Here is a 17,224-nt window from a genome sequence, read left to right on the forward strand (position 1 = left end):
ATTTGTCTTGTATGTTTTGTAACCTTTAAATACACAATAAAGGAAAAAAAAAAAAGGGAAGGGGGTGGTAGGAGAAAAGCACACAGAAACTGTATTGGAGGGGACCCACATTCCCTCCAATGCATTATGTGTGGTTTCCTCCGAGGCTATGGGTCCCCCTTCTTCCAGCTAGAGGTGGTACTCTTTGTCTTATTAAAAAATTATATATATATATATATATATATATATATATATATATATATATATATATATATATATATATATATATATATATAATATCATATATGGCTATCCTCTCTGAAATTGCAGGGGAAAGGACTTGGGTCCTTGATGTATGTAGGGTGGATCATAGTAGGCTTAAGTTAAATGGCTTATAAAGACCCTTAGGCCATTTTCATAGTCATTCCTGATGCAAGTGTCCTGTCAAGGGTGTATAGATAGATGAATAAATATGGTTGTAGATAAATGGATAAAGGGGTAATATTATAAACACATTTGTAAAAATATTATTATAAATTATAAATACTGTATATATATATAAAATTATTTAAATTTATATAAAAAAATATTTTTTGGTCAAAATATTGACTCATAGTTTGAGTGAAATTTAAAATAGCTATAGAAGATAGTCTAAAAATCAGTGTAAGATTATAATTAAAGTATAATAATTTCAGCCACTGCCGAACTTGCTGCAGAAATAAAAAAAATCCAAGAATCGCAAATGAAGATTTCTCAATGGCAGTAAAGAAGAATGAAGGCTGAAATTTCTTGGGAAGAAAGTCGGTCAATTCTATTTGAGTGGGAGGTGTGTAGGCATGCTGTTCCAGTTGAAGGTACATACACAATACTTATTAGCATATTGTCTATTTACATCAGCATATCAGTTTACATTACAACTTATTATATTTGCATTTTTTTTAGTGATATTTTTTGAATAGAGAGTGGATACTTCGTTTTAAATATACCTGAAGCATTTTATCACTAATGAAAAATGTTTATGTATACGTATAGACCATATTTTTTTCCCTAATTCTGCATGATCTGAAACTGTACAGAAGTCTTTTTTGACAAAGATGCGATATTTTTGAACATATGTTTTCAAATATTTTCATTTGACAGACACAAAATGCTTCAAATGTATGATTGAAGCCAGCATCAAATGTGAAGATTGTCATCGCCTATTCTGCTACCACTGTGATATGAAAAAACATTTTTTAAACCCATTCCATGATAGGTTTTCCTGGGCCAGTGGATATTATGAAGCATTGCCACCAACTGTGACTGTTGACCTTAATGGGACATTTACTGACTGGCGTATGTAAACCAAAAAATTCTTTACATATGAAAACTTTTCTTTTTACCAAGCCTTTACAATATAAGTACCAAAATATTGAAAGAAAAAAATAAATAAATTTTTTACTCAATAACCAATTCAATTTTTATGGCATTTGACTTACTGAATATTATTTAAATATGCAATCTTTGCTAAGTTTATTATTATTTTCTTATTCAGAACCTGTTGTGCCAGTTCCTGTGCCAAAAATTTCCTGTAACTGAAAAGACTGTAACCTGAACATAAAAAGTTCTGACATCATGTGTACTTTCATAATGCTCTCAGGTATATTTTGTTTAATATTAAGTTTGAACACATAAGTCTAGGAGTATTTGCATCACTGAATACAGTAGCATCACTGAAGTTCTAGTGACGATACCCATACCCAAGCATGTGGACTTCAATCTTTGAGACACACAAACATATCCATTCAGAGATGGAGATGAGTTTTACAAAAGATTCGAAATAAGCTGCTTTATTTTCGGAATAAATACTAAAACTAAGCTTTCTAGGCAGGTATGACCTTTATCTGCCCATATTTGAGTGTCAAGAGTGTGGATACAGCCTTCCTGCAGATGCTAAGATGTTGTATGATGGTGGATACTTCTGCTCATCAGCCAGGAAAAGTAACACATTCTTCAGCACCAAACTCCTGAACAACTGGCATTTCCTTAAAAGGAACAGTCCAGGTTTATCAATGAAATCCTTGTTAATAGCGCTCCAAGCGCTTGGCTCTCATAATGGAAGAGTAAGTATTTATTAATTTTATATATGTAATGTAAGTACCTGTATACATTAAACTGTATATATAATAATACATAAAAATATGAACCCACTCCACACATTCTCTTGTGCCACTTACATGTACAAAACCTTGTTCCTAAATGCACATCCTGATCTGAAACTCTTCCTTGATAGATGTAAAGGATCCCATAATCACCACACCAGAAATCAATATCTCTCTGATATCCCCCGAGTCAAACTAAATCTGTGCAAACTCTCTATGCAAATAAAGTAATTGGTTATTGCTCCTAATTGGTAAACTCTTTATTGAATTAAAAGCTGTTCAGCTGTTCAAAACATTATTCAAAAGTAAAACTAAAAAGCATTAATTTCATCCTTATAGTTTCCTACGTAGTTCTTCAAACTTGCACTGTTACTTGTGCTACCCACTCCCCCAATATATATGGCTAACTCATGCAACTTGCATGGCTTAGCCACATCTGGGCCTAGTGCTGGGAATTAGGTTCCCAGCACTAGGCTGGGAACCAGGTTCCCAATACTAGGCTGGGAACGTAGTTGTTCAATCTTGCACTATAACTTGTGCTACCCACTCCCCCAATATATGGGGCTAATCCATGCAAATTCTATATTCAGTATATATTTCAGGATGGTTGCATCAACTTTGAAGCTGCTAAAAGAACATTCCAGGAGTGGAGATTTATGCAGTATGAACTTGCAAATGTCCAAAGCTACAATAAGACCGTGTGCCCTGCTTGTCATACTAACCCATTTGCCATACATATTGATGGAAACAAAAAGTTATTCCGATATGAAAAAGTTGGAAGGTACAGTTCTTAAATAATTTTCCTTTTGTAAGATAAATTTTTATTTTTCAACAATTAATACATTTCTATTAGGGCAACTTATATATCACTATACATTATTCGTCATATAAATATATCAATATCTGAAAAATTCTTACATGCAATACATAATAGCGTTATTCATGTATTACAACATTAAGTAATATATATTTACACAATCATCAAAATTGAAAACAAATCAATGTAAATTATGTAAATACTGTCATTTTGTTTCTTTCAGAGGATTGAGGGAATCATATTGTTCAGAGAGTGTCTTTGCTGCTGACAATGATGTGACTAATCACCTTAACCATATAGAGAGCTTAAAAACAAAGGTAAATATTATGTGTACAGACTTTGTAAACTGTATATAGATTTTATATTTTTATTTATATATACAAGACTTTTTACATTCTTGTACAGCCACTAGCACGCATAGTGTTTCAAGCAAGTTTCAATCCTATGTTCCCCAGAATATGACCCCACCAAATCCATTAACAACCAGGTACCCATTTTACTGTTGGGTAAACAGGAAGGGAGGGGGGCCATAGTTAAGGGTTGATGCCCAGTAAATCTTCCAAGGCCAGGATACAAACCCAGGACAAAGCGCTCGCGAAATGCCAGGCGAGTGTCTTAACCCACTACACCATTGGGAAAAGACAGTCATGATGTCTTACAGTTTACAGAGTTAATATATATATTATAACAAGTAGTTAGTTTTTTTTAACCCACAGGCAAGTCAACAAGTAAAACATAGAGTACTCAACGTTTGTCAAGAGCTACATGCACCATATGAATGGTGATTTTTGGGGTCTGAAGCCATATTGAGTAAGATGCTATATTTCTGTTGGTCTATATCACTTTTATATAACCCATCAGGTTAGGTTCTTTTCATTATTTATTATATATTTTATATATACTGTATTCATATAATATATATATATATATATATATATATATATATATATATATATATATATATATATATATATATATATATATATATATATATATATATATATATATATATATATACATATATATATGTGTGTGTGTGTATATTGTTACGGCCCTCTCGGGTTGCAACCGGGTTCTTTCTCTGATGTTGTTAGAGGTAGGGTATCCGGCCCCAAGCTAGTAGTGGCTTTCAAGGGATGTGATCCGTAACGCAAGTAAAATAAAAGGGGAAGGGAGACAAAGGCAAAAACTTAATAATATAATTATTACCGTCACCATAAATAATATATAAAAGGTTACACAAGAGGGGGGGGGGTGAAACACTATTATACACAATGCAGTCTTCCTCTGAAGACTCTGGACGTTCACGGTGCTCAACAAGGCTAAGCTCCTAGTCCTCTTGTGGCCTTACGATGAATCCTTCGATTCTCTTGAGTCTACCCTGGCCACAGGCCAGCCAAATCACAGTTCCACTGGGGGCACCGTCGTGGAGGCCTTCAACCACAAATCCAGCCTGTAGCTGGCAGGTTCCAAACAGCAACGCTGGTTAGGCTACTCCACGATCGATACTAAGGTCGCGAGCCCTAGTCAAGAGCCTCGTGTGATCACACAGGTCACTCTCCTTTCCACAACACCCCAGTGGCTAAGCGTCTCCACCAGTCAGTCCCGGGTATGACAATCCCTCAACTGCCACTTCACAGGCAGGCTAACACCACAGTGTTCATCCGGGGGGGCGACTCACAGCAGCTGCAGCAAATACTTGGAGACAAGACGGCTGCCTTGGGTAGACTGATCCAACTTCCATTACAGCAGTCCCAGGTCGACTCTGTAATCAGACACGTCATCAGTAATAGGGACACTCTAGGGCACCTCACTTACAGGCTTAGACACAAACGCCCACCTATCCACTCCATAGATGGCGTTGCTGTCTAAGCTCCACCTCACCAGAGGTCAGCAGCAGCTGTGTTATGAGCTGATCAGGACGGGAAACTAGCCCTTGTGGCCAGTATATCTCGTCCTCACCAGGTGGCGTCGTCCATTTGGAGGGGGGTTTCGGGAGCTGACCCACAGATGGCGCGGTCGTCACTGCTCTGTGCTCGGACGCTGGGCTCGGGTCCGTAACATATATATATATATATATATATATATATATGTCGTACCTAGTAGCCAGAACGCACTTCTCAGCCTACTATGCAAGGCCCGATTTGCCTAATAAGCCAAGTTTTACTGAATTAATATATTTTCTCTAATTTATTTCTTATGAAATGACAAAGCTACCCATTTCATTATGTAGGAGGTCAATTCTTTTTATTGGAGTTAAAATTAACGTATATATATGACTAAACCTAACCAGCCCTACCAAACCTAACCTAACCTATCTTTATGGGTTAGGTTAGGTTAGGTAGCAGAAAAAGTTAGGTTAGGTTAGGTTATGTAGGTTAGGTAGTCGAAAAACAATTAATTCATGAAAACTTGGCTTATTAGGCAAATTGGGCCTTGAATAGTAGGCTGAGAAGTGCGTTCTGGCTACTAGGTACGACATATATATATATATATATATATATATATATATATATATATATATATATATATATATATATATATATATATATATATATATATATATATATATATATATATATATATATATATGTCGTACCTAGTAGCCAGAACGCACTTCTCAGCCTACTATGCAAGGCCCGATTTGCCTAATAAGCCAAGTTTTCCAGAATTAATATATTTTCTCAATTGTTTTTCTTATGAAATGATAAAGCTACCCATTTCATTATGTATGAGGTCAATTTTTTTTTATTGGAGTTAAAATTAACGTAGATATATGACCGAACCTAACCAACCCTACCTAACCTAACCTAACCTATCTTTATAGGTTAGGTTAGGTTAGGTAGCCGAAGAAGTTAGGTTAGGTTAGGTTAGGTAGGTTAGGTAGTCGAAAAACAATTAATTCATGAAAACTTGGCTTATTAGGCAAATCGGGCCTTGAATAGTAGGCTGAGAAGTGAGTTCTGGCTACTAGGTACGACATATATATATATATATATATATATATATATATATATATATATATATATATATATATATATATATATATATATATAAATATATATATATATATATATATATATATATATATATATATATATATATATATATATATATATATTTTATAAATATATAATATATATGATATATATATATAATATATATCATTTATATTTGATTTGCAGAACAGCCAAAATTGTGGTGTCTCGTTGTGGAAAGCGGCACGAAACGAATCGTATACACACAAATCCCTGGACCAGACTGGCATAAGCCTTGCATCATGCCGGCATGGTGTAATTCTCAAAATGTGCAATATGACTCGTGGTGAGGTTTTTGGCTATGCACACTATCTCCATATAAATTACTTCAAAAGTGCCAAGTACATCTGCCAGGACATCATATGCCAGTACAGTACTGGCCATGGGCCCTGACAATTCAAGAAAAAAATAAGAAATTCACCCTACTGGAGACAAAGCCGTTCCTAGGTGTTTTGCATGCAAAAGCACATGCATGGTATTGCCAGGTAAATAATTATCATTTGTCAAAGTAACGGGTATAAATGTAACGTTATTTTAGGGTTAAAAAGCTATTAATCAGAATAAAGTATTTAGTCATAATTAAATTTTTGAGCAATCGACTAATATTCTTTCCTTGTAATTATTTTACAGTGTGTTACATCTTAATTATAGGTCTTGTATGGAGGACGCTGGCAGCACGGAAGTGGTTTGACCACAGGTGAAGAAACCGAGCAAATTTTCAGCTATATGTCGCGGTACAACAGTACCACCAAAAACATGTTGAAAGCCGGTTAGTTTATAATGCATTGTTACAATGAGGAAGGTATAATCTATTTAAACTTGTTAGTGATATTTATTATGTGTAATGAAGATGACTTCAGTAACTAGCAACACCTGGTGTCACCCTACAACTTTTTGTATATGAATTGGATTTGATTAATATAGCAAGTAAATTATAGATAGTATAAAAGTGAATGTTGACCAGACCACACACATTAGAAGGTGAAGGGATGACGACGTTTCAGTCCGTCCTGGACCATTCTCAAGTCAATTGTGATGAGGAAGTAGAGACAGGCAATGAATAGGCTAGAGAGAGCTGAGGAGCAAAGTAAGGTGTATTTTAGGGGATAGTAATAATAATAAGAGCTGCAGATGGCCTATTGGCCCATACGAGGCAGCTGCTATTATAACCACTGAATGAGAAGGAGATAGGAATAAGAACTAACTAACACACACCAACAAACTAACACACTTCGTTGCAATCTAGTTCACAGTGCTCCTCAAAAAAAAAAAAAATGGTCCTCCTGCTGCTGTTGTCTACTCTATTTCCTGTTCATCTTGTACAATACTTTGGCGAAACTGGCTGTACACTGAATGACAGACTTAAAGCACACAAGAGAAGTGTCAAGTCTGCAGACACTAACAATGCTCCCTTCTGCCATGTGAGGGATTCTAATCATCCCATAGATTGGTCTTCTTCCAAAATAATCTTTCCTGCCTCTACTCTCCACAGACGCCGTCTTGTTGAATCGGCTCTAATACACAATGTACCCAACATGAACTTGAGTCCTGGCTTTGTTGCTGTGGACTCTTCCCTTTCACAGTATATACTCAAATGCTGTAATCTTTCTAACAAATGTGACCTAACATAAGCCTACCCCTTCCATTTATCTATCTTTTCTTTCTCTTTCCTTTTCTTTCTCTCTTCTCCCTTTTTTCTGTTCATTGTCTTCTCCTACGCTCCCTTGCTATCGTCTTCTTATTCCTATCTCCTTCTCATTTGGTGGTTATAATAGGAGCTGCCTCGTATGGGCCAATAGGCCCTCTGCAGCTCTTATTATTATTACTATCCCCTAAAATACACCTTACTTTGCTCCTCAGCTCTCTCTAGCCTATTTATTGCCTGTCTCTACTTCCTCATCACAATTGACTTGAGAATGGTCCAGGATGGACCGAAACGTCGTCGTCCCTTCACCTTCTAGTGAGTGGTCTGGTCTACATACTTTAGCCACGTTATTGTGACTCATCGCCTGCACAAAAGTGAATTATTTTCATTTTACATATTCATTGAAGGGAGTTATTTTTTGTTCCTTTTTTTCAGAGCGTGAAGAAGAACTTAGTGAATCTTCATTTTTTTGGAACCAACGTAAACATGACTCTTTAGCTCGTGTTCTAGCTTCAAGATTTTGTAAGGCAAGTAATTTGCTTTATTCATTGAATATATGCAACAATGATCATGAATCACTAATATAAGTGCACAGGAAAAAAAAAATTCAAAAATAAAAATAAAAATAACATTTACTGCCATTAAACAGCCTTCATCAGCAGTTAGGCTCGTAAGGATTGTTTTTTTTTTTTGTAATATCAAATATTAAATAAAAATTGCAACATTTATTATACTAACAGGGCAGTTTTTCATCCTGTTGATAGGCAAAAGAAGCTGCAGAGTTAATAAGAAAGGAGTTAGCTGACTTATCTCTTGATGAAAAACAACTTCTCATCTGGATTGCAGAGTTAACCAACTTAGCCCAGAGTTTAAATAAAAGGTTTGCTTGTAAAATATATAGTAAGAAACACTGTTTTGAAATACTCTTATATATTTTAACAAGGTTATTGTACTGTAAAATCAATGCAGTACCATAAATCATAAAATTGCCAAAACATTTCTTTATTATTTTAATTGTTTAGTTCTTGTACAATAATTGTCAGCCATCATAAAATGCCATTGTGACCATTGCCTAAAAATTTAAGTTAATTTTTTTTTAATTAATCAGGGTCTTTACATGTTTGAATTTAGTAAACATTATAGTAAATAGTATCCTCTATTCTCAACAGATCAGTTTCTCAAAATGATGTTCAAAAGGGGATAGAGTTAGTATGTGACTCAATTAGAACCAAGAAATCCCACATATCCAGTGTAGCAGGTATGTTAAAGCTTATGTATAAGTTAGGGACTGATAAAACAAACAGAAATCTTTTAGTGTTTGTAAAACACTTCAAGAAAACAATGACTTTTTTTTTATCTAAACACATCTAATGTCATTTATTTCTCAGGTAGATTTGTATGGATACCATCTCACTTAGATGTTGTCCTATGTAATTATAGGTAATTGTCAAAATTAAGTTGAGATATCAATATCTATGGCAGGTGCCTGCAGGTAATGAATCTGCCAATGGAAATCATTCCAGTTGTAAACTATGTGAACAAAAGCTAGGACATACTGTCTATCACTATATATGTGATTGCCCTGTTATCAATGACTTCAGAACAAATGGTATGATTTACTTTGAGTTTTGTTATTACTTCATACACTCAGGAATATTGGAAGATATTCTTGTGCTGTACCCCGATTTTGTTAGTGGAGGCTAATAGATCAGCCTTACATTTCATATTCTCTCCAGATTCCATGTATGACTGGCTGTCCTGTGAGGTTTTTGATCTACACTGTGGTCTTTCATACATAATAGGATAGCAGCACATTGCTGTGTATACCTAAGCTTGTTTAAAAAAAAAGTGCTTGGCAAATATTTATGTAGTGTGTTCTGCTACTTTTGTGTAGGTATTCACTACTAAGTATATACAAAACAAATTTATCAACTATAATCTTATTTACTAGTAACAAAGTGTTTCTTTCAGTTTCAAGCAAAATGAGATCACGATACCGTGCAAAGATTGAAGCAGACAAGAAAAATTTGTGGGAACTGATAGCGGTCTACAATGAAGACAATACAGAAAACTTAGTGTGGACATTGATGAAGAGGGCAACTTTCCATGGTATAATGACACTCCTCAACCAACTGATAATGGTAAGTATATTTGGTTATTTTTCTGTGCATATTGGCCTTGTCAATGAGGATAAATATTGTTAGCTACTAACATGTTATTTCAAACTTACTCATTATGGTAATGGACAAATGGAAGTCCATGCCTAATTTATATTTTTAAGATAATAATATTAACAAGATACCTTAAAAATGATTACATATGATTGCATTGTTGTTGCATAATACATGCATCCTACAATGACAGATTTGTTCATGTTCCTTATTAAATAATTTACTTTATATTTTATTTTTGAATATTTTAAGTTACTCTTCAAGAAAAGAGAAATGCTGCAGAAAAGCTGCATATGTACAACAGGACTATGGAAGAACAAAATGTCATTCAACTGGAAATGAAAAGTTACTTGGATTTCTACAGAAAAAAGATTGAGATAACACAAAGACTAGATGATGTACAAAACAAAAGTGCTCCACCCTCTTGGATAATTGAAGTTAGTATCAGGTATCAATATTAACTTAATTACTCCACTGAAATAAATGTTATTGCATTATAGCTACTTGGTAATTATTTTAACAGGTAGCTTAATCATTGTTGTTTGTGTCTAAGCTAAGTAAAATTAGTAAAAGCATATTATAGACACAAATTGTAATATATTTTCATTATCACTTTTACTGGTTAAAGTTTAAATGAAACACTTGTTAGGAAAACAAACATTCAATTTAAAAAATGCCTGAAATAATGATGTGTGTTTGTTTTACAGGAACAGGGTAAATACTCAATAAAGAAGTCATCATTCCAGCATGTAACCAGTGGACTTACGGCCCTCTTGCTAAATATGAAAAAATTCTATCAAATTAAACTATTTGAGGCAACTAACCTGTTTTCTGAAGACAGGGAAGTAGAGTACAACAAATTTCAAACAGACAGTCAAGATTCCGAGGATTCCGAGACCGACAGTGACAACAGTGTAGTCAGTATTGAGTCACAGACTGACAACGAAGAAATGGAAGAAACACTCTTCCCTTTGATTTGAGTAGCTTTAAGTAGCAAAGCTAAGAGAAAATAACAAGTATTCTCTACCCCTGGGTTGGCAAATGTTCTTTGCCCAAATCATCGTCATGTTAATTTTGCATCCCTATGTTGCTCAAGAAAGATTTGTTTTCAAATTAGTTTTTATTTTTATTAATTACCCTCAAAGTTTTGTTTAGTTTAGAAATGCTTATTAAATAAATTGTAGTTGTAGTTATGTGCAATTTCTTTGCTTTCCTTCAAAAAACACACACACAAAAAAAAGGTAAACATGAAAAATGAGTGCCCAAATGAGATACAGAAAACTTTTTTAGTATCAGTAGTTGACAAATGGAATGCATCAGGAAGTGATGTTGTGGAGGCAGACTCCGTACAAAGTTTCAAGTGTAGATATGACGGCCCAGTAGGTTCAGGAAACTACTTCATTTGAGATGATGCTTCCTAGCATTTCGTAAGTAATGAAGAAATATGATATATTTACTCACTATAATGTTGGTACTGAATGTAGAACATGGAAATACACATTTTTACTCTGAAATAATCATATTTTATAACGAAATTATACGAAACTTAACTCGCAGTTCAACACAGGAAGTCTACATTCTAAGCCTGGTAGCACTCGAAATTATTAACAACACTGAAGTAGACAGCTTAATTATTTCTGACTCCCTTTCTTCACTACGAGCAATAAACAGTTTGCAATCATGTAATAACGTGCTTGTCTTGGAAGCTAGACATAGATATATAAGAATACTTAGCAAGAGGGTAAATATAAAAATGTTGTGGATTCCTTCTCACATTGGCATGCAGGAACATGACAATAAATAAGCCTCTGTATCTCTTTCCACTTCGGCTCACAAGATGGGTATAGGGTGCATAATAAATGCGCTAAAGAGAGAATGTTGTGGCTTTGGGTAATTAGATGATTCCAATTTTGCTATAAAATTATGTTAGTTTAGAGTAAAAATAAGTTTTTTTTTCATGATGATCTACATTCAGCACCAACAATATAGTGAGTAAATATATCGTAGTGTTTCATTACTTATGTATACTGTACTAAGAAGCTTTGGGTAATTAGACGGACTGCCACACCTACCTACCGACCTGATTTACATGAGGTTTTGTCATATATACCAATAACATAGATGAAAATATTACAAACCACATCATCAAATTATAATTAAATGCAAGATCTTGTATATGGGCCATAACAATCCACGTCACAAGTACTAAATTAACAGTACTACTTTACATAAAGAATATTAAAAGTTTATTCAGGTAAAAGTTCTAATAGCAGATTTGTATGGCATAATTAAGGGACATGCATGATTTTGGGTAGTAGAACCCTAAGCACATGTACAATAAAATTAAGATAATGGCAAATGGCAAATTGTGAGTGTCTGAACTCGGGGAGCGAGAGCGTGACGGCTCGATGCGGTCGTAGTCTGCTGTCTGCTCTGTGTCGAAGCTGTAGCGTCTTGGGTCGATTAGAACTGTACACGCCGAGTACTACATTGTTGAATGGGGAAATTGTACTGTCCTCCATTCGTCATATCGCTTGCTTATATGGTGATTACACCTCAGCTCCCTCCAACAAGCTGAGAAGAGTATTACCTGTAATTGGGGAAAGGATTGTAGCTTCTGTAATTAGTGCTAATTAGTTATGCTATTAAGATAATGAGATAATGGAGCGAGTATAAGGATTACTCGCTGCAGCATTTTAATACCAAGCAGAGTTATGCCATGTGCGGGTAGGCGATTCCACGGGTTTACAACCCTATGGGTGAAAGCATCTTTGGTTTTCTGACCTACATTGTGGTTTCTTGAGCTTGAACCCGTTGCTCCTCGTTCGTGTTACGTCTGACCTTTTGAAAAAACTGTCCGGATTGACATCCTCCAAATTTAGTATTTTATGGGTTTCTATGAGATCCGCCCTGTCATGCCTGGTCTGCAGTGTTGTTACCCTAGTGGCCCTCATCCATTCCTGATACGAGAGATGACTAAGCTCTGGTATGATTTTTTTTAATTACCTCTTCCACTTGTTGAGCAATATTATTGTCCCCTAACTCCCCTTGCCACTTCGGGGGGGTATAGGGTGTTGATGTAGCTTCAGGGCACCAATCCCCCCAGCCACAGGGCATGGCGAGAAGGCGAAATGATGCATTCTGACTCAAACGCCCTTTCCTTCATCTATCTGTTGTGAGGTAGTGCTGTCAATTTGGTAGTTCTGAAGTGGATTGTTGTGGCCCACATGTAAGGGCTAGCATTTATCGACATTAAAAAGCATTTGTCAGTCATCTGACCATTTTTGAAGTTCATTTAGATCACTTAGTAAGGTCTCATTATCACCTTCAACTATTCCATGGTCCAGGGATTTTCTGAAAAGGAGTTTCACTGACAAACATAGTGAATTTGCCAGTTCAGTTCCTTTACGACTTGGGACTGCAATACATTCACACTTTGGGCTTTTGAGGCTTTTAGTTTGTCAATGCTCTTCCTGATTGTGTAGCGTGTAATTGGTATTTCCCTTAATTCATTCTCTTTACCTCCGACAAACATTTGTGTGGGTGATGGGATGTCATTCAAGCTTTCTAGTGTGAACAGTGATGTAAAGTATTCGATCAGTGTGTTTGCTGCCCTTTTATCGTGCAACTTAAAATTAACATTGTTCAGCCCGTCCTCCAAACAAAGATCCAAAAGTGATTCCATGCACCCGCCAAACCCCCTGTTTATGAATGAAAAGCGGTTTACACACGACTCACAACTGCTGACATTCGAACATATCCGGAACAAGTGCTTCACTGACGAAGTTTGATCGAATCACAACACTATCAATGCTTCACCCACGTACTACAAATACAAATAAACGCCAACAGAACTTAAACACCTGACCTAACCTATCCTATGCCTATATATACACAAAATGCCAATATATTATAATATTAATTTATACTTGAGAAAATTCCCGTTTTGAATGAACAGCATGTTAAAATTTATGAATGCGTCTGTGGGGTCGACCGCTGAATGTAATGGACTAGAGTCGAGGATGGGTTGCATTGTTAGTCTCATCTTTTATGGGTCCTACTCTGCTGTAATGGGTTTTTGTTTGGCTTTTACTTCGTATATATTTGGCCGAAACGCTATGCGTATTAGTGGCTTTAGGTATTGTATTTTAAATTTAAAATATTTGCCCCAAGGAGAGAGTTTATTGGGAGTACTTAGCTGTGTCATTAGGCAGATAATTAACTATACAATTTGCTGTGCTTCGTCCTTTAACAAATCCATTGACCCACATCCCCTAACCTGCGTATTTTGTGCAATAGTCGGTTTCGGATGATCCTTTCGAACATGTTGCAAGTGCATGACATGAGACTGATAGGTCTGTAATTGCCAGGGTCATTGGGTTTCGGTATGGGAACAATTATTGCATGTTTCCATTGTGTGGGCAACACTCCACTTAGGAATGACTTGTTAAACAGGTGGAGTATTGGGTTCCCAGACACTTCACCAGTGCATTGAGTATGTCGTAGGTGATGCCATCCTCACCAGGTGCTGTAATTTTATCCTTTTCATAGCCCCCTTTACTTCCTGAGCTGTGATTGGTTCCTCATACTCGTCATCACTAGATTGTGCTCTTGTTATCCTAATCCTTCTGTCATTTTGTCGGAGGAGCTGTTCCCTGCTTACTTCTGCAGGGAGGGAGGAGGATGATGCTGCATCACTCCACTTGTGTATTAGTTCTTCAGCCTTACCCTGGGGGTCTTTGTGAGCCGCAGGCCGGGCTCTGTCCCCTTACCTATCTGAATTTTTGCCCACACTTGTCTTACAGATGTTTCTATTCCAATAGAGCTAGTGAACGCTAGCCCTTGTCTTTACCTTTGTAACTCATCTGCAATGTATGTACCTTTACCTGAATTGAAAATCTAATCTAAATCTAAATCTAATCTATATGCTTAGAGATAAGCAAATGCGAGAGTAATAGAGTGAAACCTTTAAAATACTGAACAATTTGGAGGATATTGATTCATTCAATTTCTTCAAAAGGTCAGATGTAACACGAACAAAGAGCAAAGGTTTCAAGCTCAACAAGCCACAATGTAGGAGTAACAACAGATGCTTTTGAATACATAGGGTTAAGAACCGCATTGAAACCGCCTACCCAACGAAATCGTAAATGCTAAAATTCTCAAGAACTTTTAAATTCCAGCTTGAACAAAATTATCAGGACAAATGTGGTTGTCACATATACATACTGTTCTTAAAATATTTCCCCATTTTGCACCCGCAAGATAACGTACAATTTTAAAGGTTGACGAATGTTAATTTTTTTGTTTGCAAAGCTGTTCACTTGAGACAGTTAAGAAAGTCCCAGCTGTGTCTGGGTACAAGTGACAGGATGAACGATGAAGGGTTTGCTTCCTATTGGCAAGCTCCTATGGTGGTGTGTCCACTCACATGATGAGTGGCACTGCCCAATACTGTCACTATATTCATAGTGGCAGTATTGGGATGGACAGTATTGGTGTGTCCAGTCACAGGATGAGTGGCGCTGCCCAACAGTGTCACCATGGTGACAGTATTGGGCTCTTAATCTAGAGATCTTGATCACCCCTACAATTTTGACCCATTGATCCACTTTCAGCGCCTTAGTGTGGCGATCCACAGAGGAAATGCTCACTGCAACCATGGCTCCAGCCTGCCATCTGAGGAGCTGGAGGAACTCTAGAACCTGTGATGAGTAGCCTTGTACAAAGCATGTAACCAATGTTGTAACCCTTTTTGTGTAATGAAATATTAAAATAAAGTTACACACATACTAAAAGAATAGGGTGGTAGACAAGATGAAAGTGTTCAGTGAGGATCCACAAGGTCTTCTCTGAGTACTCTTTATTTTCTTCTCCGTGGCTGTGTCCCTGCACTTGCACAAGAGGTGGTACCCCTTTTAGGTTTAATAAAAAATTATATATATAAATATATATATATAAATATATATATATAAATATATATATATATTTATATATATAAATATATATATATATATTCAGTAATATATATAAATATAAATATATATATATTTATATATATATATATATATATATATATATATATAAATATATATATATATATATATATATATATATAAATATATATATATATATATATATATATATATATATATATATATATATATATATATATATATATATATATATATATATATATATATATATATTGTGACGGAGTTCCCCCCCCTTGTAATTCTCCCACGCCTGCAGTAAGAGTCATGTCTACTTTTCCCAAGCGTTCTCTACGTTGCAGGCTACAATTTGATATATGGGAGAGAGTGAAGTGTTCTCGGAGACCCGAGAAATTTGTGAAATAGTAATATTTTGGCCTGTGGTATAGGCCCTTTAGGGAGCCAAGATGGCGCTTACCTCTCTGATCTCCCGCCAAAACCGTGTGACGTCAGTGGCACCGGATTGGTCACCGACAGCAGTGTGGCACCGGGAGCCAATGAAAACCTCCCGTGGCGAAAGTGACGTCACGAAGGAAGGGGGTCCGGCCAGCGCGCCGGGCTGGCGCCAGCAGTCAGACACGACGCGTCATAGAGGTCGGACGTGCAACGAGTGGTCCTGTCAGTCGGACAGTTATTCCAGCTCCCGTGGATTTACGCGTCATCGGAAGTCCGCCAGTACTCTGAGAAGTCTTCCCTAGTTCATGTGTTGAACCAGAAGAGGGAATTGACGGTTATTTGAGCAACAAGTGCTCCAGTCAGGTACTGTGCCAGTAGCAGTGAAGCCGTGCAGTGACGTATGTTGACGTCTGTGGCAATTCACCAGTTCGTGACAGCGTAGTGGCTGACAGAGCCACTGGGTAGCTGAGAAAGAGAGGACTATTTGGGGAAACCGGACGACTGTAGCTGAGACGTAGGCGACAGCCGTTGCTGGGAGAAGACGACAGCCAGGAGACCGACTCCAACCTTCAAGAAGTCAAGGAGGAGGACGGACCTGCAGTGAGGAGGCACGGAGACGACGCGCTAAACGGTGGGACGACGAGAGGCTCTGGTAGGACACGACGACGTGTAGTGTGGGGGCGTTCCCGACACGAGGACCAGGAGCTACATCTCGACTCTCATCGGAGGATAGGGTGAAGTAGGTGGTTCTAGTTCCCTCCCCATTCCCCTTTAGTTAGCTATGTTATTTGGCTATATTTTCTAGCCTGAAGATTTTATATGTCGTGAGCAAGTCTCACCCATGTCACGATAAAGCACCAGTGTGCTAGACAGTACTATCAAGAGTACTTGTAATATTCATGTTGATTATTGGAGTGTACAGGCACCAGGAACCAGTGATAAATTTACTGTGTTGTGTATATCTTTCTATAGATTTTGATATGAACATATAGTGGTAAAATATATATAAGATTATGCCAGTATTTGGAGGTTAGGCTATGTGCC

The 17,224-nt window shown here is 36.6% G+C and overlaps 2 protein-coding genes across 2 annotated transcripts; both read left to right on the forward strand.

The window, feature by feature from the left end:
• The first annotated feature begins 751 nt into the window (after positions 1 to 751).
• LOC138353243 (uncharacterized) lies at positions 752 to 3,722 on the forward strand. The gene is made up of 6 exons (XM_069306130.1): positions 752 to 833; positions 1,120 to 1,314; positions 1,846 to 2,081; positions 2,723 to 2,901; positions 3,161 to 3,254; positions 3,654 to 3,722. Exons 1-6 carry the CDS (start codon positions 752 to 754, stop codon positions 3,720 to 3,722), a joined length of 855 nt encoding a protein of 284 aa, XP_069162231.1.
• Positions 3,723 to 6,126: 2,404 nt separating this feature from the next.
• LOC138353244 (uncharacterized) lies at positions 6,127 to 10,982 on the forward strand. Its single transcript, XM_069306131.1, has 9 exons — positions 6,127 to 6,460; positions 6,627 to 6,744; positions 8,056 to 8,147; positions 8,385 to 8,500; positions 8,790 to 8,878; positions 9,592 to 9,649; positions 9,688 to 9,761; positions 10,044 to 10,228; positions 10,499 to 10,982. Exons 1-9 carry the CDS (start codon positions 6,338 to 6,340, stop codon positions 10,769 to 10,771), a joined length of 1,128 nt encoding a protein of 375 aa, XP_069162232.1. The 5' UTR covers positions 6,127 to 6,337; the 3' UTR covers positions 10,772 to 10,982.
• The last annotated feature ends 6,242 nt before the right edge of the window (positions 10,983 to 17,224 follow it).

The sequence above is a fragment of the Procambarus clarkii genome, chromosome 56 (assembly GCF_040958095.1).
Source record: "Procambarus clarkii isolate CNS0578487 chromosome 56, FALCON_Pclarkii_2.0, whole genome shotgun sequence".
NCBI lineage: Eukaryota > Metazoa > Arthropoda > Malacostraca > Decapoda > Cambaridae > Procambarus > Procambarus clarkii.

What these genes read in the sequence shown, in the direction of transcription:
- LOC138353243 (XM_069306130.1), top strand. Translation starts at nt 752, where the DNA reads ATGAAGGCTGAAATTTCTTGGGAAGAAAGTCGGTCAATTCTATTTGAG. An exon ending in TTGGCTCTCATAATGGAAGA is followed by an intron (nt 2,082 to 2,722) that starts GTAAGTATTTAT and finishes TATATATTTCAG; the next exon opens with GATGGTTGCATCAACTTTGA. An exon ending in TAGAGAGCTTAAAAACAAAG is followed by an intron (nt 3,255 to 3,653) that starts GTAAATATTATG and finishes TTTAACCCACAG; the next exon opens with GCAAGTCAACAAGTAAAACA.
- LOC138353244 (XM_069306131.1), top strand. Translation starts at nt 6,338, where the DNA reads ATGCCAGTACAGTACTGGCCATGGGCCCTGACAATTCAAGAAAAAAAT. An exon ending in GCCCAGAGTTTAAATAAAAG is followed by an intron (nt 8,501 to 8,789) that starts GTTTGCTTGTAA and finishes TATTCTCAACAG; the next exon opens with ATCAGTTTCTCAAAATGATG. An exon ending in TCCTCAACCAACTGATAATG is followed by an intron (nt 9,762 to 10,043) that starts GTAAGTATATTT and finishes GAATATTTTAAG; the next exon opens with TTACTCTTCAAGAAAAGAGA.